The 21,927-nt window shown below is 39.6% G+C and overlaps 1 protein-coding gene across 4 annotated transcripts in view; it reads left to right on the forward strand.

Moving 5' to 3' along the window:
- LOC122549735 (lysophosphatidylcholine acyltransferase 1-like) overlaps window positions 1–21,927 on the forward strand; it is a 159,081-nt gene that overhangs the window by 132,378 nt on the left and 4,776 nt on the right. For 3 of the 4 annotated variants that reach the window (XR_015757163.1, XM_087987021.1, XM_087987022.1), the window contains 3 exons: window positions 3,235–3,388; window positions 12,103–12,201; window positions 16,966–17,104. Coding sequence is in view for 2 of the 4 variants with exons in the window: in XM_087987021.1 (XP_087843147.1) it covers window positions 3,235–3,388; window positions 12,103–12,201; window positions 16,966–17,104 (392 nt within the window). In the remaining 2 variants the exon portion in view is untranslated. Of the gene's footprint in view, window positions 1–3,234; window positions 3,389–12,102; window positions 12,202–13,242; window positions 13,619–16,965; window positions 17,105–21,927 lie in introns of those variants that run through there. The other variant, XR_015757164.1, reaches the window with a different exon arrangement.

The raw sequence follows: 21,927 nt of genomic DNA on the forward strand, positions 1-21,927 counted from the left end.
CTCTGAAACGTTCCCCAAGTAGGTGGCCTGTCTCCCATATATAGAGGAGGCCACATCGGGTGCAGCGGATGCAGTAAATGATGTGTGTGGAGGTGCGGGTGAATTTGTGGCGGATATGGAAGGATCCCTTGGAACCTTGGAGGGAAGTAAGGGGGGAGGTGTGGGCACAAGTTTTGCATTTCTGGCGGTTGCAGGGGAAGGTGCCGGGAGTGGAGGTTGGGTTGGTGGGGGGGGGTGTGGACCTGATGAGGGAGTCACGGAGGGAGTGGTCTTTTTGGAACGCTGATAGGGGAGGGGAGAGAAATATATCCCTGGTGGTGGGGTCCGTTTGGAGGTGGCAGAAATGACGACGGATGATACGATGTATATGGAGGTTGGTGAGGTGGTAGGTGAGGACCAGTGGGGTTCTGTCCTGGTGGCAATTGGAGGGGCGGGGCTCAAGGGCGGAGGAGCGGGAAGTGGAGGGAATGTGGTGGAAAGCATCGTCGGTCACGTCTGGGGGCGAATTGTGGTCTTTGAAGAAGGAGGCCATCTGGGTGGTTCGGTATTGGAACTGGTCCTCCTGGGAGCAGATGCGACGGAGACGAAGGAATTGGGAATATGGGTTGGCGTTTTTACAGGGGGCAGGAGGAGGTGTAGTCTAGGTAGTTGTGGGAGTCGGTCAGTTTATAGTAAATGTCCGTGTTGTTTTGGTCGCCTGAGATAGAAATGGAGAGGTCTAGGAAGGGGGGAGGAGTCTGAGACGGTCCAGGTAAATTTGAGGTCGGGTGGAAGGTGTTGGTAAAGTGGATGAACTGTTCAACCTCCTAGTGGGAGCACGAGGCAGCGCCGATACAATCATCGATGTAGTGGAGGAAAAGGTGGGGGGTGGTGCCAGTAAAGCTGCGGAAAATGGACTGTTCCACATATCCTACGAAGAGGCAGGCATAGCTGGGGCCCATGCGGGTACCCATGGCTACTCCTTTGGTTTGGAGGAAGTGGGAGGATTGGAAAGAGAAGTTGTTCAGAGTGAAAACCAGTTCAGTCAGCCGAAGGAAGGTGTCAGTGGAAGGGTACTGATTGGTACAGTGGGAAAGGAATAAGCAGAGGGCTTTGATTCCTTCGTGATGGGGATGAAGGTGTACAGGGACTGGATGTCCATGGTGAAGATAAGGCGTTGGGGACCGGGGAAGCGAAAATCATGGAGGAGGTGGAGGGCGTGGGTGGTGTCCCGGACGTAGGTGGGGAGTTCTTGGACTAAGGGGGACAGGACCGTGTCGAGGTATGCAGAGATGAGTTCGGTGGGGCAGGAGCAGGCTGAGACAATGGGTCGGCCGGGGCAGTCAGGTTTGTGGATTTTGGGCAGGAGGTAGAAACGGGCGGTGTGGGGTTGTGGGACTGAGGTTGGAGGCGGTGGATGGGAGATTCCCTGAGGTGATGAGGTTATGGATGGTGTGGGAGATGATGGTTTGGTGGTGGGAGGTAGGGTCATGGTCAAGGGGTCAGTAGGAGGAGGTGTCCACGAGCTGGCGTTTAGCCTCAGCGATACTATATCTGTTATTAAAATATATTTTAATAGGGTGCTGTGCCCTCTACTGGTTATTGCTCATGTTCCCAAAACACGGGAACAAACTTTTTTTATTTTAGTAAAATTTTAACATAGGAAAAGTATGTTGAAGAAATTATAGAGGTTTTCAAAAAAAGCATTGCGTTATTTTTTGACCTGCCTCTCTGAATTTATTTTATCCTCCTAATTTGGATGCCTTTTCTTGCTGTACTGAATTAACTCTGATCTGATCCAGCTGGTTCACATCTTGCTGTAGTTGCTGTTCCTTACTTTGTTTTGCACCAGGTTCCCATAGTTGCTTTACCTACTCCTCCACGTTTTACTGGTGTGTGTCACTTAGGCTACTACTGCTGTTTCTAATCTTTATGCTACTTACTAGCTATCTCATTTGCATTGATCTTGTGATTTATCTACCACTCTCCCAATTCTTGGACTTTACTGTTTTTGGTTCTTGAGTTTTACTCACATTCCAACATTAGATCTACCTGCCTGAATTTCAGGTGTAGGAAGTAACAATGCATCTTTCCTGGAGTCCTAGTTAAACCCACTGGTTGAGGTTCACTCTCTAATCCTCCTGAACTGTCTGCTTTACTGGTAAGCTTTTAGTAATGTGCACACTTACAGTCTTTCCCTTAGTTTTACATTAATTCTCTATCTGAATCTTTGTCGCAGATTTGTTCATTTACATTCTATTTGCAAGTCAACCATGCTCATCATTTTATTTCTTACCTGGCAGATCCTTTGCCGGTACTGTCTATCCATTGCCATTAGAACTCCTCTGGCACCCCATTCTCCCGGTGATGACACAGACTTGAAGCCGCAGCTATTCATTATGTCCCTCTTCTGAAATCTATGAAGAGCCGTCAAGGCATTCCTCATTGCTTTTTTAGCACCAATATTCTTTGTCTTGCTTCAGCCATCTTGACGGACTCTGTCAATCTCTCTGCATATCTGCCTAGAATTGTGAATTAGTTAACCACAGCCATAAAATCTTGCTCTTTGCTGAGGCTTCAGTGATGCCAGGAATTTGGATACACATGATCAATCCAAACTTAATCACCAGATCACACCTTGGTTTCTCTCCATACTCCTCTGGCACATTTCCATTGAGCACTTAATCTAATTCATATGTCATTTGCTTAAAAATCATAGTTTGCCAGAGTGCTCCCATGTGCCACCAAAATGTTTTTTTTACATGAATTCTGCCTTTGCACTTTCTGCTTCTGCAGAGTCTAATTCCACATCTTCAAGACTGCCGCTTTCCTCCTCCCCAACCCCCACCACACACCAGCTGCACAAGCTCAACACTGACTTGGTGTTAAAGTATGTTGAGGTCACTACTGAATACATGAATTTGTGTTCTATTATTTTTTTAAAGGTTTCAAATTAAATATTTTAAATAGCCTGCAGCTTCTTTTTCGGTGATGTAAAATTGGGTTGGGGATGAACACTCAATGTGTACTTAATTTAATGCTTCATTTTAGTTTCCCTTTCATAGAATATAATTTGTATCAGTGAGTGATGTGCTTTCATGAAAAGAAATCTTTTTTTCCTAAAGATATGTTTACAAATATAATTTAATTTTGATAAACCTATGATAGCTCTTAGCATTTTCTGGCTAAGACAATGTCACTGTCTCAGGATTTTGAAATTGACCAGTGATCATAATGTTTTTATTATCATTTCAGTTTGAAGCCTGATAAAATTGAAAAGGAACTAGATGAACTTGCAGAAAGTGCCAAAAAAATGAAAGGAGGACTGACAACTCTGGAGACTTTTGCTCATTATTTGAAATTGCCTATTTGTGATGCACTAAGAGATATGTTTTTACTTTTCACTGAGGTAAACTATAAACTATGTTTATAATTATCTTAAACGTCAGAGTTCAATAGGTTTTTCGGTTCTTGTTTTGGATGCATTAAATGTGCTCTTGCCTCTAAACTTAAACCCTATACATTTGGACCAGCATTATCAATTATTAATAATTGATAATCTGCATTTATTTCTATGCAAGAAGCCTGACCAGTAAGGCAGATGAACTCTGGATGTGGTTGGGAACGTGAGACTTGGATATAGCTATTACAGAAACGTGCCTCAGAGAAGGGCAGGAATAGCTGCTTAATATTCTAGGGTGAGATGCTAAGGAAGGATAGCAAGGGAGAAGGGGGAGAGGTGTTTTTGGTTAGGAATAACATTGCAGCTGTAGTTGGGGAGGATATTCCTGGGAGTATGTCCAGTGAAGTGATTTAGGTGGAACTGAGAAATAAGAAAGGGATGATCACCTTATTGGGATTGTACTACAGTCCCCCAGTAATCAGCAGGGAATTGAGAAGTAAATTTTTAAGGAGATCTCAGACATCTGGAAGAATGATAGGATTGAAATGATAGGGGATTTTAACTTTCCAGACATAGACTGTGATTGCCATAGTGTAAGGGCTCGAATGGAGAGGAATTTGTGTCCAAGAAAACTTTCTTATTCAGTATGTGGATGAACCTATTAGAGAAGGAGCATAACTTCTCATTGTGGGAAGTATGGCCAGCCAAGTATCAGTGGGGAGGGGTGTGCACTTTTTGTTTCCAGTGATCATAATTATGTTAGTTTTGAAATTATTATGGAAAAGGATAGAACTGATCAAGAAGTCCAAGTTCTAGAATGGAGGAAAGCCAGTTTTGATGGTATTAGGCAAGAACTTCCAAAACTGGATTGGGCGAGGCTATTCTCAAGTTGGGGATGGTCGGAAAGTGGGAGGCCTTGAAAAACAAGTGTGTCCAGAGACAGTTTCCTGGTATTGTGAAGTGCAAGGCTGATTGGTATAAGAAATGTTGGGTGACTAGAGAAATTGAGGCTCTGGTCAAGAAAAAGGAGGCGCATGTCAGGTGTAGACAGATTGGATCAAGTGAATCCCTAGAGGAGTGTAATGGCAGGTGGAGTAGAGTTGAAATCAGAAGGGCAGAAAGAGACATGAGAGAGCTTTTGTTAAAGATCGTTAAGGAGAATCCAAAGAGATCCTACAAATATATCAAGGGCAAAAGAGCAACTAGGGAGAGATTAGGGCTCCTGTGTGATCAACAAGACAGTTTGGAGCTGCTGGAGATTGGTGAGGTACTGTAAGAGTAATTTGTGTCAGAATGTACTGTGAGAAAGGATATGGAAGCTAGAGAATTTGCAGAAAAAGTAATAACTTGCACAGTGTCCATATTACAGAGGTGGTGTTGCTAGGCATCTTAAAATATATAAAGGTGGATAAATCCCCAGGATTTGATCAGGGATCTCCCAAAACTTTGAGGGAAACTAGGGAAGAGATTGCTGGGCCCCTGCTGAGATATTTGTTTCATCAATCACCTTGGGTGAAGTACCAGAAGAATAGAAGTTGGTTAATATATTATTTAAGAAAGGTGGTAAGGAAAAGCCAGGGAACTATAAAACAGAGAGCCTGACGTCAGTGGTGGGTAAGTTATTGGAGGGAATTCTGAGACACAGGATTTGCATGTATTTGAAAAGGCAAGAACTGATTATGGATAGCTGAAAATGTGTTGCTGGAAAAGCGCAGCAGGTCAGGCAGCATCCAAGGAACCAGAGAATCGATGTTTCGGGCATAAGCCCTGAAGAAGGGCTTATGCCCGAAACGTCGATTCTCCTGTTCCTTGGATGCTGCCTGACCTGCTGCGCTTTTCCAGCAACACATTTTCAGCTCTGATCTCCAGCATCTGCAGTCCTCACTTTCTCCTCGAATGATTATGGATAGTAAACCTGACTCGTAAGTTGCGTGGAAAATTGTCTCACTAACTTGATTTGAGTTCTTCTGAAGTGGCAAAGAAGAGTGATGAAGGTACGGTAGTGAATAGTCTATATGAACTTGAGCAAGGAGCTTGACAAGGTTCTGCATGGTAGACTGGTTAGCAAGGTTAGATCATTTGGAATCTAGGGTGAGCTAGCAATTTGGATACAAAATTGGTGTGAAGGTAGGAGACAAAGGGTGGTGATGGAGGATTGTTTTTCAGACTGGAGGTCTGTGACCAGCAATGTCTCGCAAGGATTGCTGCTGGGTCTACTGCTCTTTTGACATTAACATAAATTATTTGGAAGTGAATATAGGAATGGTTAGTATGTGTGCAGGTGAAGTCAAAATTGATGATACTGTGGACATGGAAGAAGGTTATCTCCAAGTCCAATGGGATCTTGTTCAGATTGGCCAATGGGCCAAGGAGTGATAAATGGAGTTTAATTTGAATAAATGAGAACTGTTGCATTTATCAGGGCAGGAATTGTACACTTAATGGTAGAGTCCTGGAGAATGCTGCTGAACAAAGACCTTGGGTGCAGGTTCATAGTTCTTTGAAAGTGAAGTCACAGGTAGACAGGATGATGATTTAAATGTGGATATCTGGTTAGCCTGGACGAGTTGAACTGAATGCTCTGTCTCCATGGTGTACATCTGTATGACTATTAAATATATTATTTTTATGAAAAACTGAATATTTATTTCATCATGTTTTCCTGACTCCTGCCTTTACTAATCAAGGATACTGCTTAATGACCATGGAAAGAGGGCAATTTAGCATTCTACTCCCATTTGAAGGATGCTGATTCTAACTGGCCCACAGGAAATATGTTCACTGTAGAGGCAAGCTGGTCAAAACAGCTACATGTTACTGTCACTGGCTGTGTCTGAGTTCAGTTATGCATTAACTCCAGTTTACCTAACAGCGTTCTATTGGTAGATGTCACTGCACGAACATAAAAATCACATAGGAAAAAACATTCCAGTGTTAACAGCTGTCAGTCTAACAGGCTACATTGACTATACTGTCATCCTGGGGGTGTGTTTCTAGGTCATCGCTTCTTATTTGTTTTCCTATAAATAATCTATGGCATTGGGTTTGAGGTCACAATCAAAATTTGGAATTTCTACAAATTCACTTGCAGTTCCTCCCAGACGTGAGGATATAAGCGATACCAATTTTAGCTGGTATAATGCCATCTTCCACTAGCCATCCATTTTTGTCTCATGATCCAATGTCTCTCATTTTGGTAGTACTGAAGAATCTGCAAAGGGGGAGCAAATAAAAACAAATCAGTTACCGCAAAGGATCATAAATAGCCTAGTGAAAACAAAAATAATGTAAAATATTGGGTACCAGTCATCAGGATGTCATGAGTCTTGGAATACTTATGGAGAAGGCTGGCTACAGTGGTATAAAAAGGAATTGACCCGAATGAATTAAAATCAAACATTGGGCATAAGAGTAATGTAATAATGGGAGGCTTTCAAACAGGTGCAGTTGGGACTGGTTAAGAGATAGGGCATTACCATGAAACAAGTATCCAAAACTTGAACACACAAGATAACTAAGCATTAAAATGAGACAGAAAATAGATCTCTATGGCTATTGCAAAGTTAATAATACAGTAGATATGGCAAAATTAATATGGAAAAATATGGAAGTTTATTAAATGAAATGGAATGCAGAAATTGGGAATGTATTAGCACCTAATTTTAAAATGGAGCCCAAAAATCAAAACATGAAAACTTAGAGCGTCATCATGAAAGGTGGACCGATTTAGCAACCACAAAAGATTATCTTGAAGCAGACTGAATGCTTCAGAAACCATCTCACTTTTCAAGAGCAGTGACAATAAAGTATGAGGAAGAATTGATATTTGATAGAATTAAAATAGAGGCTGTAATTAAAAGATTGGCTCCTCTGAATGGAAAAATGTCATCCAGTTATCCTGAAATACTGGGAGTAATGAGGGTGCAAATTATGAAGGCTTGTGCCATAGCCTTTTATAACTCTTCTGTAGCTACCTGGTTGATGTCAGGATGAAAGAATTGCAAGTTTTGCATTCTGTCTCGCAAAAAAAACAAAACAGGTGAGAGACCAACCTGATGATCACAGAGTAGTCAAGGGTGATGCTGGGGAACCGTTAAGACCATATCTAATTATCAACTGGAAAAGTATAGTAAAAAAACGAAAGGCAGCTCCGATTTGTTAAAGGCAAAGTGTGTTTGGCTAATCTGATAAACTACTTTGAATTAAGTGTTGATGTGGCTAGTCTAATTGATGATGCATGTACATATTTTCAAATAGCATTTTGACAGATTAGGAAAAATTACACCCGATGGGTTAAAGACACTGACATGGAAGAAAACTCAAATGATGTGGGGAGGTATGTATGAGTAGGTGTTAGCAGTTGCTTTTAAGATTAGAAAAAAATATACAGTGTAGCCCAGAAGTAATCTAATCTAATATTCCCCCCACAAAGTCTGCATTAGCACCACTGCTCTTTCTAATGTATCAAAAAGTTTTGATTGAATACAGAATTAAGATTTTAGAGGGAAGAATGAAGCGATGTACATGGTTCACATTGCAACAGTTCTAAAGGGGTTGTGGGAAACTGAGCCTGAGGATGAATCTACATAGAATATTCAGGACAAATTGAGAAGGCTATTTAAAAAGAAACTAACTTTTGTTAGTCATCAGCTGATGCACTGTCAAACTTGAGATCTTGCATTTTAAGTATTCAAGACATAAACATAAGAACAAGGAGCAAGAGTAGGCTATCTGGTCCTTCGAGCCTGCTCCGCCATTCAATAAGATCATGACTGATCTTTTTGTGACCTCAGCTCCACTTACCTGCCTTCTCATCATATGTCTTAATTCCTTTGCTGTTCAAAGGAATTAGGATGCAGAAGAATTTCACTAGAATGATGCCAGTGATTTGAATTACATATTTGCGCAGAGTGGAGAGGCTGAGCTGGTTTTTCTTATGATGAAAAAAATAAGATCCCCAGCACCAAAACACTGCTTAGTCAGTCAAATGTATAAGTGAGCCATTTTATTGTATGCCTAACCCAGTAGATCCAAAATAAGATCTCCACTCCAAGCTTTACCATAGCAAGCTGTTACTAAGAGGGTATGAATAATGTTTCAAGGATGTTGTCAAAGCCTCTCTGAAAAAGTGCAATATCCCCACCAAGTTGTGGAAATCTGTTGCCCAAGACTGCTCAAACTGGAATAGAAACATCTATAAAGAGATCTAGTGTTTTGAGGATTGCTTCCAGGCCCAGGTTGAGGACAAATGCAAAAAACAGGACTGCATTAAAAACCTACCAAGCATCACTTTCCCGCACCTGTGATAGGGTATGTGGATCCAGCATTGGATGATTAGTTCCCTCAGGATCCTAAACTTGAGTGGAAGAAAGTCATCCTTGATCCCAAAGGACTAATCTAATGGAAGAAATGGCTCTATCGAAGAGCCAACAGAAGCACAAATGACTGAATTGGTCGTCTTCTGTGCTATTTCATTCTATGATTCTGACTTATGTCAACCATCTACATTTTCCCTATGGTTTATAATTTGTTTATTAGTGAAGAACAAACTGAGAGGTACAATGGAGTTTGCTTCCTAACTTTATAGAGAGATCAGTTTTGCTGCTTCCACAATTCATAAAAGTTTCATTGTTATCTTTCAAAGATAGATCTACTACTCAAGTTGTGCAGCCAATATTTCTCCACATGTCAAGCTACTTTTTTTCTTTTATGGGCATCACTGGCTAGGCTAACATTGTCCATTCGTAATTGCCCTAAAGGTTTAGCTGCGCTACATTGAACTGCAGCAGTCCATGCGACCTAGCTACAAACAAGTGTAGTTGGGAGAGAATTGCAGGAGTTTTATACCAGGACAGTAAAGGAATGGCAGTAGAGGATGGTGGGATGCCTTGGAAGGAAACTTACAAATGGTGATGTTCCCATGCATCTGTTGCCCCTGTCCTCCTTGCTGGTGGAGACTTTTGTTTGGAAGATGCTACTTAAGGAGCCTTGGTGAGTTATTGCAGTGTGTCTTGTAGATGGTGAGTTATTGCAGTGTGTCTTGTAGATGGTGAGTTATTTCAGTGTGTCTTGTAGATGGTGAGTTATTTCAGTGTGTCTTGTAGATGGTGAGTTATTTCAGTGTGTCTTGTAGATGGTGAGTTATTGCTGCCATTTTGTGTTGATGTTGGAAGGAGTGAATGTGGATAGTGTTAGATAAGATGTTAGTCAGATGGGCTGCTGTGTTCTGGATGGTGTCAAGCTGCCATTGTTGGTGTGTTGTTGAGGCTGCACTCCCTTTAGAATTTGGATTAGCTTCAAGAAGTCCAGAGATAAGTTAGTGCAGAATTCCCAGTCTCTGGTTTGCTTTTGTCTTTTTATATGGTTGCTCCAATTCAGCTTTTGGTTGGTATTAACCCTAGGATGCTGATATTGAAGCTTCTGCGATTGTATATGATTAAATTTAAAGGGGTGATCATTTTATGGTCATTACTGTGCACTTACATGATGCAAATGTTACTGCCATCGATCAGCAAGAGCATGAATATTATCCAGGTCTTGCTGCACTTAGACAAGGATTGCTTCAGCATGAGTGCAGTAGCAAATGGTGCTGAATATTATATAAACATCAGACAAACCTACCTCTGGATTTAGTTAGGTCCAGGAAGCTATCCTGAGGACCTCATGCAGTGATATCCTTTGGCTGAGCTCCCATAACCCAAATTGTCATCCTTTGTGCAAGGTATGATTCCAGCTAGTGGAGCCTTTTGCCCTTAATTCCTGTTGATTCCAGTTTTGATAGGGTTCTTGATACTACATATTGTCTTGATATCATAAGCAGTTATCCACTTCCCCTCTTGAATTCCTCTCTTTCAAATTTGGACCAAGGTTGTTAAAATCTATGAGCTCTGTTGAAATGGCAAGTCTCTTTCTCAGAGGTAAAAAGGCAGCGGTTGAATCACACTTGGATTTCCCTTCTGTGTTTGTTGGAAGCTAGTTACAAATACGTCATTAGAAAAATGTCTGATCAAATGTCAGTAGAATGACATGCAGTAATTTGAGTTACTATTCATCTTCCCTGAACAATCAGGTCATGAAAAACTTCCACTAATAAGTCAATAACAGAATATAGGCCCTACTCTCCCAGAGAGTGGCTATCACCATTGAGCAGCTACTCTGCTGCGACTTTTCTCTACTAAAATGGAGCTCCACAGTTCTGACCAGGAATCCCCAACTCCGGCCTTACCAGAAATTGACCCTAATAATGTTGCTTCAGCACTGGATTGTGAGAAAAACAAACCATGCGCTATTTTTATGGCATTAACTGCCGCCATCTTGTTTAAACGTCCAAAGCTGTTTGAAACCCTCTCAAGGGAAGTTGAGTGTGAAAGGTTGCAATGTGGTGAGGGGCTTAAGGTGGATGAGATGATGGAGTAGTGTGTATAAGCTGGGTAAGAGCAAGGTGTGAGGGGATATGGTTAAAGTTGAGTTGGCAAGGAAGTGCAGACAGCATGTTAGAAATTTGAAGAGTTAAGGATGCTGAGGGAATATTCAGCATAAGATAAACGTGTGAAGAGGTGGATAATTGGGTCAGGGGAATATAGGTTATAGCAGTTGTACATTTGCCCAGGTGTTAGACAAGATTTTTTTCCCACTTATCATTTTCTGTAAGTTGGAACCATCTGAAGTCTCCCACTCAAAATCAGATCTAAAAACTTAGAGGGTCCTAGAGAGCAGAACATTGCCCATTGAACATTCAAATTTGGCCAATTCCCAGTGGGCTGCTGGTGTCAGGACTTGAAAGATCCCATAGTGCACCCATCCAGCCTCTGACTATTCAGGGTCAAGGTGATCTTTGCTATAAAGTGTTAGAATCAAGTTCTCTTCAGTCGTCATTTCCTCCCTCCACACAAACCAAACCAAACCAAATCAAATCAATGTATCGCGTGTCCAGTTTCCTGACAGATTGGCTATAAGGCTGTGGTCAGTATTTTAAAGTTCACAGCATTCCCTCCAGTTCAAATAAATTATGTATGCCATGCAAGTTGAGATTCATTGACTGACAAGAAGATAATCTACTTAGGATCAGAATATTTGTGAGCGAACACGTTTTGCTGTCTGTAGTGAATTATGATTTTCCCTTGAGTACTCTAACACTGCTGTACAGCTTCAGTTAGTGAGTGAGAGTAGCGATAAGCTGGATACAAGAGAAAACCCAAGCAAACAATTTTTGTCATTACTGTAATCAGAAAAAAGTTGGTGCAGTGATTAATTGCAACTGGTTAGAAGTAGTTGGAAAAATAAATAGTTTAAATAGCTGTGGTCATTGAGTATACTGGGTCATATGTCAGATTCAAATAGTTTTAAAAAAAGCAAGACTCTTTACAAAAATTACTGTGAATCAATATAAGTTGTCAATATATTCATATGTTATATCGCTTTCGAAAGGATCTTGGAGTAAGCATGGTTTGTGGTTATTGTGTAGATATGTTGGTTTCTGAGACTTTTCACAAGATAGGCTTCTGTAGTATGCAGCACCCTCTGCTGTCACCTTGGAAGAAAATCTTCATGACAGTAAAATAAACTCTAAAACATTTTAGATGTAATAAATGTAATCAATGCTATTTTGAAGTACATTGCTGAAGTATTTAGTCACAGTGAAATATTTAGTCAGTGTTTGTTCTCAGTAGATTTGTAGATTTTTGTTGCAGTTTACTGAACTTAATTATTCCTACTTTCAGAATGAAAATGGAACAATTGATATCAGAGAGTATGTGATTGCCTTATCAGTAGTATCAAGACCATCTAAAACGCATGAAACAATTAAGTTGGCATTTAGGGTAAGTATCTTTCAAGTAGATACTTGTTAGTTTTGTTTGGGCTTGCAATTAAAAGTTGCTTTCTGCACAGTTTCCATGAAACTAACTAAAATAACTTTTAGTGCGTGCACCTGGTGCTTGGGGCAAAATATGTACCTTAAACATAGTCTCTTGAAATGTAGCAAAAGTCTCAATTTTAGTCTGCAAACAAACTTTTTAATTAAGATTTTCATTATAACAATTAAATACATTGTAGCATAATTCCATTTTGAGTAATTTAAGTTTAATATTTATGCTTGTGATATAGTGTGCAGGAACAATGTAACTAAGGCAGCACCAGGCAAGAACATACTAGTTGACCATCAAGCCTGATGTTCCACAGGTCTTACACAATAAACTCTGTCAAAGATTAACCCCAACTATTTTTTGCCTGTATGAAGAGAAGACTGTATTGCATCTTTCTTCTTTGAGGTGTCATTAGACGTCAAGAGATCATATGCTTATCACTCACTACGCATTCTTTCATGTGCCAAAGACCTGAAAGAGGCTAGCAATTGTGAGTGCCCTAGTATATAGAGTGTAGCAGCTCCCAGGGTACCTAGCTCAGACCTGCAAAATCTGGTGGTTGTGGTCACAAATGAGTTGAAAATTTATGGAAACGAATCTTTTTCGTGAGCATTGCTAGTTGGCAATAGTGCTTTCAATTCTATGTGGGTGCTCTTCATTGCACCCCGTATCTGCAGGAAGCCAGAGGTGGCTGAGAAGCTTAATACCCTTATTACCTGACTGACCAAATCAAGGGAGAAGAAAATGATAGGTAAGATCTGAATAACATTGCATCAGTGATGTCCTGCGTGAACATATGAGTAGAGAACTGTGAAATTCCATTTAAAACTGCTTAAAATGACCACTGTCTTTCTTTTCAAAAGAAAAAGCAGCTATAACCTTTAGGGATATCAGGTTGTGATTGCCACCCAGACCTTGTGACTGCAAACCCTGTCCAGAAGCTGACATTGGTGTAACACAATAACTCAGGACATTGTTCGGCTTATTTTTGTGCAGGCACTCCCTTATTCGCAGAGAGCTGCACTGAAGTCTGAAGATTCACTCCTAACCAGAAGTCGTCCCCTCTCCATCACTCAGTTGTCTGGTTCCTCTTTAAACATGTTGCAGACAACTCGGAGCAGAATGTCATGAATGAATTTATCCAGGTGTCGCACAACACCAGAGTGATTAAATCAATATGAATGCAAGCTGCTAGCGAAAGCAAAACTTCCCACTTTATTAGGAACAAAATTACAAATTTATGCAGTCACTCTCTGTGGCTCTGGCTTTGGCTCAGTCTCTGCACAGCTGCTTCTCGATCTCTGGATGGTCAGCTGGTCTCTGCCTCTTTCCAGGCTGGTCGTCTCAGATGATTCCCAAGAGCAGTTTGCAGGTGAACCCATATTTTATACCTTTTTTAAGATGGTTTTCTGGAACTTTCTCTGGTTCTGGCTGATCAGGGAGAAACACTTAATAGCTTGAAACAAGAGTTAATCATTCAGATGCCATGTTACCTGTTTCTTTGTGTAGTAGGACCTGGTGTCTTTCTGTCTCAGCCCTCCTTTGTTTGGTAGATAAGTAGTTGGTATAGCTGTCCAGATTAACTGCCTTTTATGTTATGCAAATGTCATTTTGGAGTTTTACTTGGCCAATGTATTCAGCATCCCTTGCTCTTTAGCCAATTAGCAATCTGTCTCTTTTAGCAGCCAGGAGGCTGCTACAACCCCAACTGTTAAAAATGATTCACTGTTTCTTACAGCCACAAGCTGACTGTGTTTCTCTGTGTTAAAATTGTACCCCTCAGCCAGAGGTTGGTTGTAACTCCCTCTGTGCTCACGTTATAATTCTGAGCTAGAGCTGCCCCTGCCTACAGTACTACCTGAGCCTGCCTGGAAGAACTACCTGTGAGAGAACGCTCCTTGAACCTGTCCAATAATGAGCAACCTGATGTTCTGAAGCTGATGCATAGTGGTTACTCAACTGTGTGACTGGAGAATCCAAGGAGACACCATGCCCATTCACCATAGAGCAACTGCTGCAGTTGCAGCAGCCCCATTTAAAGTGATGTTGTCACGCAGTCTCTAAGCAGAAATCACAAGTCACCAGGTACCCACTTGCTTTTATAAGCAAGATTTTGAAGCATTCTGTTTCTCAACTGGGCAAAAGTTATTTAAGTAGTTAATATGGCAAGATTAAATGCTTCTTGAAGACTTCCATCAGATCGCCGTTAACTATCTAAATTCTAGTCAAGATAGGCCTAATTTGTATAATATTTCCTCATAACATCAGAGGGCTCGGGTTATTTTCGATTGGGAATTCTGGTTCTGTGGATGATATGTTCAGTTTGAATCAATCATACTTCTAAGCACAAAAAAGCATTTTAATTAAGGACTAAACATTATTCTTTTTTGTTGTGCTTTTTTTAGTTTTGTATTTTATACCAATTTTCCTTCCTGCTTTGATTTAATTGCCTTTCCTTTGTGGATTTGGTTGTGATAGAAACCTTCTTTCTTTGAGTCCAGGATGTTTAGCTGTGGTTCAACAAGTCAGGATACAGTGTTAGAGGTCAATACAAGACCTTTTTATTGCTGCATTAAGCATTGTTGCAGTTGCTCATTTTAATGTTGCTAATTTGCATCAATGATTCCAGTTCTGTTTTTCACATGATGCATGTGCTTTTCATTAATGGTAACCAGTATCATTCCATAGATTGAATCTTTCCGAGCAGTCAAGTTGTTTTTTCAGTTTAATTGCTCACATCAGACCTTGCTGTGTCTTAACCAAGCACCCTATACCTTTTTTAAACACTCAAAGCAATTTTGGTTGATTTTTTTTGCTGATTGCCTTATGTCACGTTTTAACCAAATTAAATAGTTCTTCCACTTTCTGTAAGCTATTCCATTTTTCATATAATTCTAAATTATTTTCAATTTTGACTGTTCAACAGCAGTACTATTACGTTTTTTATTTTTATTTTTTTTATTTCCATAAAAACTAAGGGAAGATTACAAATATCCAAAATGAAAGAGTCCCTTTTTTACCTCTTTATTCTTTTATGAAATGAGAGTATTGCTAGTATTTGTTGTCCATCCCTAATTGTCCTTGAACTAAAAGGCTGTCAAAGCCATTTCAGAAAGCAGTTGAGTCAACCACATTACATGGGTCTGAAGTCTCATGTAGTCCAGACCAGGAAAGGTTGACAGATTTCCTTCTCTAAAGGAATTATAAACCAGGTGAGTTTTTGCCAACAACCAATAATGGTTACATCATCCGCCATTGGGTTAGTTTTTAATTTCAGTTATGAAATGACGCAGACCAAATGATTTGAACAGGGCTTTTACTGCCTTCTATTCTACAATTTTGTCCACAGTACAGTTTAGCACAATGTTACAGGCATTATTCTCTGAAAGTGAATCCGTATCCAGGATTGAGTATCTGTCAAATGTGACATTGGGGTTGTGATTGATTGTTAAGTAGACTGTATCTAGCAGACTCTTACACAAATCAATGCTCCATTTGCAGTGCTTGAAGAATGGAAATTCCTTCAGTGTCTAGGCTAGTATACCCTCCTCAAATTTCCAAAGTAATTCAATATAGTTGGATTGTCCTGAGGGTGTGATAAAATATTACAGATATGCTTGGTTCCTTCCATTTTATTGATCACTGCTGTAGTTGAGAATGTTGAATATCAAGCCTGTTCAAGCTTAAAGCTTTGCACTTCCATCATCATTTATGATTTCCAGTCTTCAGCACTTAGGCAAAATCAATTAGTGTGAGAAAAATGGTAAATGGATTATATTATGGATGGTGAACTCGGTGGTGTTCTGGATATGTCTTTGCAGACTTAAAAATCCAGTTGATCATTTTAAATTTTAATCTATTACAATATTGTGAATTAAAAACAATTAGAATATCATACCAACTCTTGAGATCACACTGATGCAGCGATTCCTTAAGTTCCATTACGACATCAACAATTTTAAATGAGCTTCAGAACATACCAGTGAGATTAATATAACAATGCAAGGATGTCAAAATTCTTAAGGAGTAATTATGGGACAGTAGGTCAGTAAAGTATAAACGAGCTTAACTTCGTATACAAAATAATTTTATAACCTTGAAAGACCTGATGTGTCCATTACAATTTACTTAACTATTTTACTAGAAATTTAATTTCTTTCTAAGTTGAATGTCTATTAATTCTTCCAATTTCCGGTTGAGTTTAACTCTGTTTTGAACATTTTCCATTTATAGCTGCCTCATTTGTTTTGCCCAATATCTATTTTATGTACCCTGTATTAATTTCTAGCAATAAATGAACAAGAAGTGGCATTTCCCTTCTTTAACTAGCTTTCTGCTGCTTGTATTTTTAAGGGATATTTAAAATATAACATCTAAGCTTACATTTGGTTTGATGCTAAGTATCGTGCGTAATCAAGATCATTACTTTCCATTTTTCCATTTGTGTAAATAAATTCTTATTCAGATGCAGAATGGAATAGAATATATATTTTAAAAAAGCCTTATGTAAAATTGTTATAATTGCTTGAGGAATTTAGGGAAATTGTTTCTTTCAAGTTAGGTTACCTATAGCATTGGTAGTAACATAGTAAATCACCTTTGTGTTTAGTTGAGTATATTTAAGCACTCCACAGCAGCATTACAATTGTATTTTGTTCTCATGTATTGGGTATAACTTCAGATATGTAATTTTGGAACACTTTTATATTTCTTTAATAGATGTATGAGTCAATTGATCAAACTATAACAGAAGACGACCTGGCCTGCATTCTGAAGACTGCTTTGGGAGTAAATAAGCTTGATGTATCAAAACTTTTCACAGTTATTGATGCTACTCAGCAGAGGAAAATAAGTTATAGTAAGTGTTTTATATTCATTTTATTGAAGCCCTAAAATACTCAGTTAAGTCATTACTTGTCCAGAAAATGTCAACAGATATATGTCAAAAGTCCTATGTAAAGTTGCTTGGGGTCTGTCTCTTGCAGGTTTACTATTGCAGTCATGCTGTTTCATATTAATTCCATTATCACTAAACTGACACTTCATGTCAAACATATTATTTTCAATTTTTACAAACTTTGGCAAATTGATTCCTAGTTTTTAAATTGTAATTTAGGTTCCTTCAAAATTATCAGACTTACTAACTTATTCAATCTTCATATTAACTGGGAGTAGAAAAATACTATTCAGCTGTCAAGCTTGTTCTCAAGAACAAGGAGCAGGAGTGGCAATTCATCCTCAAGCCTGCTTCGCCATTTGATATGATCTCACCTTGGCCTCAACTCCACTTTCCTGCCAGATCTCCATAACACTTCTACTCATTAATTAAATGTCTCTGTCCTCCTCAAATTTACTCTGTCATAGCATCCACCACGCTCTGGCATAGTGAATTGCACAGATTCAGGATCCTTTGAGAGGAGTAATTTCTCCTCAACTCTGCTTTAAATCTGCTACCTTTATTCTAAAATTGATCTCTTATTCTAAATTGCTCCACACGAGGAAACATTCTTTCTGTATCTAGATTCAGACCCTTTTTGCCTCTTGTATACCTCAATTAAATCTCCTTTTATTCTTCTAAGCTCCAGAGAATAGAGCCCTAAACTGTTCAATCTCTCTTCATCAGACAAATTCCTTATCGCTGGAATCTATCTTACAAGCTTCCCCTGAACTGTCTCCAATACACCCACGTTCACCCTCAGGAGACCAAAATTCTACGCTCTCGCTAATGCTTTGTACCGTAGCAGCAACACTTCCCAACTTTATATTCTGTTCCTTTAGCAATATATGCTAAAAATTTCATTTGTCTGCCTTAATATCTATCTACTAGTTTTTTTGCAATTTGTGCACAAAAGCAGTCAGATGTACCGAAGTGTTCCAGGGTTTCACTCCATTTAGATATTAAGCTGCCTTGCTATTTGTCCAACCAAAACAGATGACCTCATACTTATCCACATTTAACTATGTCTGCCAAATTTTGGCCTATTCACCTAATCAATGCATTTCCATTTGTGCATTTATTATTTGTTCATTGCAACTTACTTTCCCACTGTTTAGTGTGATCTACAAATTTGGCTAAAGTACTTTCTGTCCCTCCGGGTGCTCCTATTTCCTCCCACAATCCAAAGATGTGCAAGTTAGATGAATTGGCCATGCTAAATTGCCCATGGTATTCAGGGATGTGTAGGTTAGGTGCATTAGTCAGGGGTAAATGTAGAGTAATAGGGTAGGAGAATGAGGCTGGTGGGTTACTCTTCAGAGTGTTGGTGCGGGCTTGTTGAGCTGAAGGGCCGGTTTCCACACTGTAGGGATTCTATTCAATGAACTAGTTACATCCTTCTTGCAATCCAACTGTTATTCAGAAAGTTACAGGTAAAGCAACAAGGACAGTACAGCCACTTTCGGGAACTTCAAATCTCAATTGGTCCAGTATGTATGAAGATTGAAGTTTAGTGTAGAATGGAATATGTATAAGCTTGCATGTTGAGGAACCAAAGAGCACACTATTTTAAGTCTTATTCTGCCAATGAGAAAGGGTTCATTAATATCTTTTTAGGAAAGGGAACTAAGGGAAGGGTAGCTTTTTTCGACAGCTTTTGTTTTTGAAATGATTGGAAAACTGGATTAAAATATGATATCACCAAAAAATTGTTTTATCAATACTACTCCCCTCGTTTTTAACTTTTCCTTAACTTCCCAACCACCTTGTGTGGAATAAGTGTATAAACTCTTTGGAATTGTGAAACCTCGTTCAGGATTGTCGAGGATTGTGCAGACCTGTTAAAGACAGTCCAAACATGTTGAATCTGTCAAGATGGTTCCAAAATATGTTGGTGTGAATGAATATTTTTTACAAAGTGTAGCTTGCAATATTGAATTTTAAGCAATAGAACAGTTTTTCCTCCAGCATAAGTGTGTCCTTTTAGATACTAGGTGAGTTGTTACAGTTGAATGTAGAAAAAATGGTGCATGCAAGTAGTAGTTGAGCATAGGAAGTTGATGGGCATAGGCAGTGATTGGGCCATGTGAAAACAGCAAAGGACATGTATAGGGTAAGGGGAGTGAATGGGGCTTAGGGTTCTATTTTTAACTTTGTTGTAATTTTTGTACAGTATGTCGCACCCCTGTTACAAGGCTTCTGCCCAGCCCCTTAACAGTGGGCAGTCACCTGAGTTCTTCCCAGGTTAGCTGGCCTGACCTCTAAACCAGCCTACTCCAACAAATCAAAAAAGGGAGTGAGGGTGACCATATCTAAAATCGTGGTCATATTTGAGTCTGGAGATGGGAATGCAGTGAGGGCTGGTGAGTTAAGATGAGCTGATGTTATACAGGTGAAAATAGTCAAAACTTTATCTTAAGAACAAGGATTTAAATTGTCAACCTCAGGTTGAAAAATACTGTTATGGCTGAAATTCCCAGAAAATATAAAGGATTTGTGGCAGGAGCCAAAGTCAATACCTTTGGTCATCTCAATATTTATCAGAAAATATTGTTGGGCTGAAAGTCAGAAACACAGAAGTGTTGGAGATATGGGCAGGATGCGTCATGAACGCGCGAAACTTGACTCCATGATATTGTTAAGGGACAGCATGCAGATAAAGAAAAATCAACCAAGGTATTATCATTTAGGGAGCCACCAAAGCTGGAACTGGAAGAAAATAGTGAGCTGAGACTAATATCAGCTAATCAATTGAGAAATGCCCCATTGAGCTGAGAAATATGTTGCTGGGGTCAGCCATATCTAATGCTACGGAAAGGTTACCTGGAGATGAGTTGTTTGCTGAAGATAAGAAAGTTTTAGAAGTGAAGTGAGGTGCGGTGGGGAGGGGGTGGGGGGGGGGGGGGGGGGGTGGGGTGCAGTATTGATTTGGAAAACTACATTGCTGAGGAGAGAGCACATAATGGATAGAACAAGTGGAGCATCAATTTGATTAGAGCTGAAAATCAACAATGGTACCATTACATTACTGCATATATTAAATGAGCCATCAACTAGGATGAAAGAGGGAAACATTTGTAGGAAATTAAAGTACAAAAAATGAAGGACTTAATCATCCTTGGATAAGAGTGGAAGGTCAGCCAGAAAGATGAGTTTCTAAGTGCACTTCAGAAGAATTGTCTTGAATAGTATGGTTTCAGTTAATGAAATAAATATTGCTATATCTGACATCCAGAGAACTTTTGGCGAATTCTGGGACAGTGTTTTTGGAGTTTTATGCATAATCTAACCAACAACGTGTCTACCCTGCAAGTCTTGATTTTTGATTCCAGATGCATTAGGTAGCTCTAACATAAAGAAAAATGTTGTACAATATAACAATGTCAAAAGTCATTACTTATGTTTAACAAATTCTTATGTTTCAGTAGTGAATTGTACTCTTAAAAGTCCTTATTAAAATTTATGCCATTAGTAAGCTTAGATGGTTAATGAGGGGTTCTTGTGGTGCAATGTTAGAGTTCCTACCTCTGAGTCAGGAGGCCTGGGTTCAAGTTCCATCTGCTCCAAAGGTTGGTAATAGCATCCCTAAACAAGTTGATTAGAAAATATCTAAATCGTTAATAGGTGCACAAACATTATCATAGAATCATAGTCCCTACAGTGTGGAAAGAGATAATTTGTCCCATCAAATTTGCATCGACCCTCTAAAGAACATCCCACACACAAATCCAAGCCTCCCCCTATCCCAAAACCCTGCATTTACCTTACCATTATCTAGGAAATGTTCCCGAGGCTTCACTTGCCACTGCAGTAAACATCATCCCAAATCCCAGAATGTGAATACATCTCTTGGAAGGGCCATGGCAGCAGCCACTAATGATTCTGACCAAACAGAGTGCTGTATGAATTTTGGAACAGAAAGTTGCCATGGAAACACCACAATTTGCATTTTAAATTTCACTGTTAATGAGGAAACTAGCATGTAGCAGTCATGAATGTGTAAGAGAATCTGGCATGTTGAGGTCAAACTTTGTACTGGGTCGATTCATTCCTCTCTCATTCTCAAGGGACGTGAATTACTGGCGGTGTTGGTATTTATTGTTCATCTCTGGCTTCCTCCAGAAGGTACTGAGGCCACAACCTTATTAGACTAACTGTTTGCCGAGTCACTAAGTTCTTTTAAAAAAAAAAGTCCAAATTGTGGTGGTACAAAAGCCATGAACCAGGGAGGACAGAGGGTTTCCTTCCATTAAAAGCATTAGTTATTGGTCTTTATAGTGATCCTGAAACTTAATGAATTTGAATTCTAAAACTGAGATTTGGTTTTGCATTCTGGATTCTTCATCCAGACTTCTGAATGACCAGGAAAGCATGGTGGATGTACTAATGGATGGTCTGCAGCATTTTCTCAAAGGCATCTAGGGATGGACAATAAGTGTTGGCCTTTCCAATGATGCTTGTGAAGCATAATTTAAAAATGTATGGCAACTACTGTACAACCACTTTTGATGAAACAATAGTGGATGCAATAAGCTCCTGACCCAATCCATGGTAAAGTTTCTTCAACATCCACAATAATATGGACTCTGATCCCTCCCCTCTTCCTCTACCCCACCACCAGCACCACCCAAAAAAAACTTACAGTCCAGCAATTGTTTGATCCAAGTATTAAAAGACTTCCAACAGTTAGGTTTTCTAACACTTTGAAGTTGCATTTAGGGCAACTGTCCACACATGATAAAAAT

Source organism: Chiloscyllium plagiosum, unplaced genomic scaffold, assembly GCF_037043375.1.
Source record: "Chiloscyllium plagiosum isolate Xiang-an unplaced genomic scaffold, Cpla_swu_hap1 HiC_scaffold_5, whole genome shotgun sequence".
NCBI lineage: Eukaryota > Metazoa > Chordata > Chondrichthyes > Orectolobiformes > Hemiscylliidae > Chiloscyllium > Chiloscyllium plagiosum.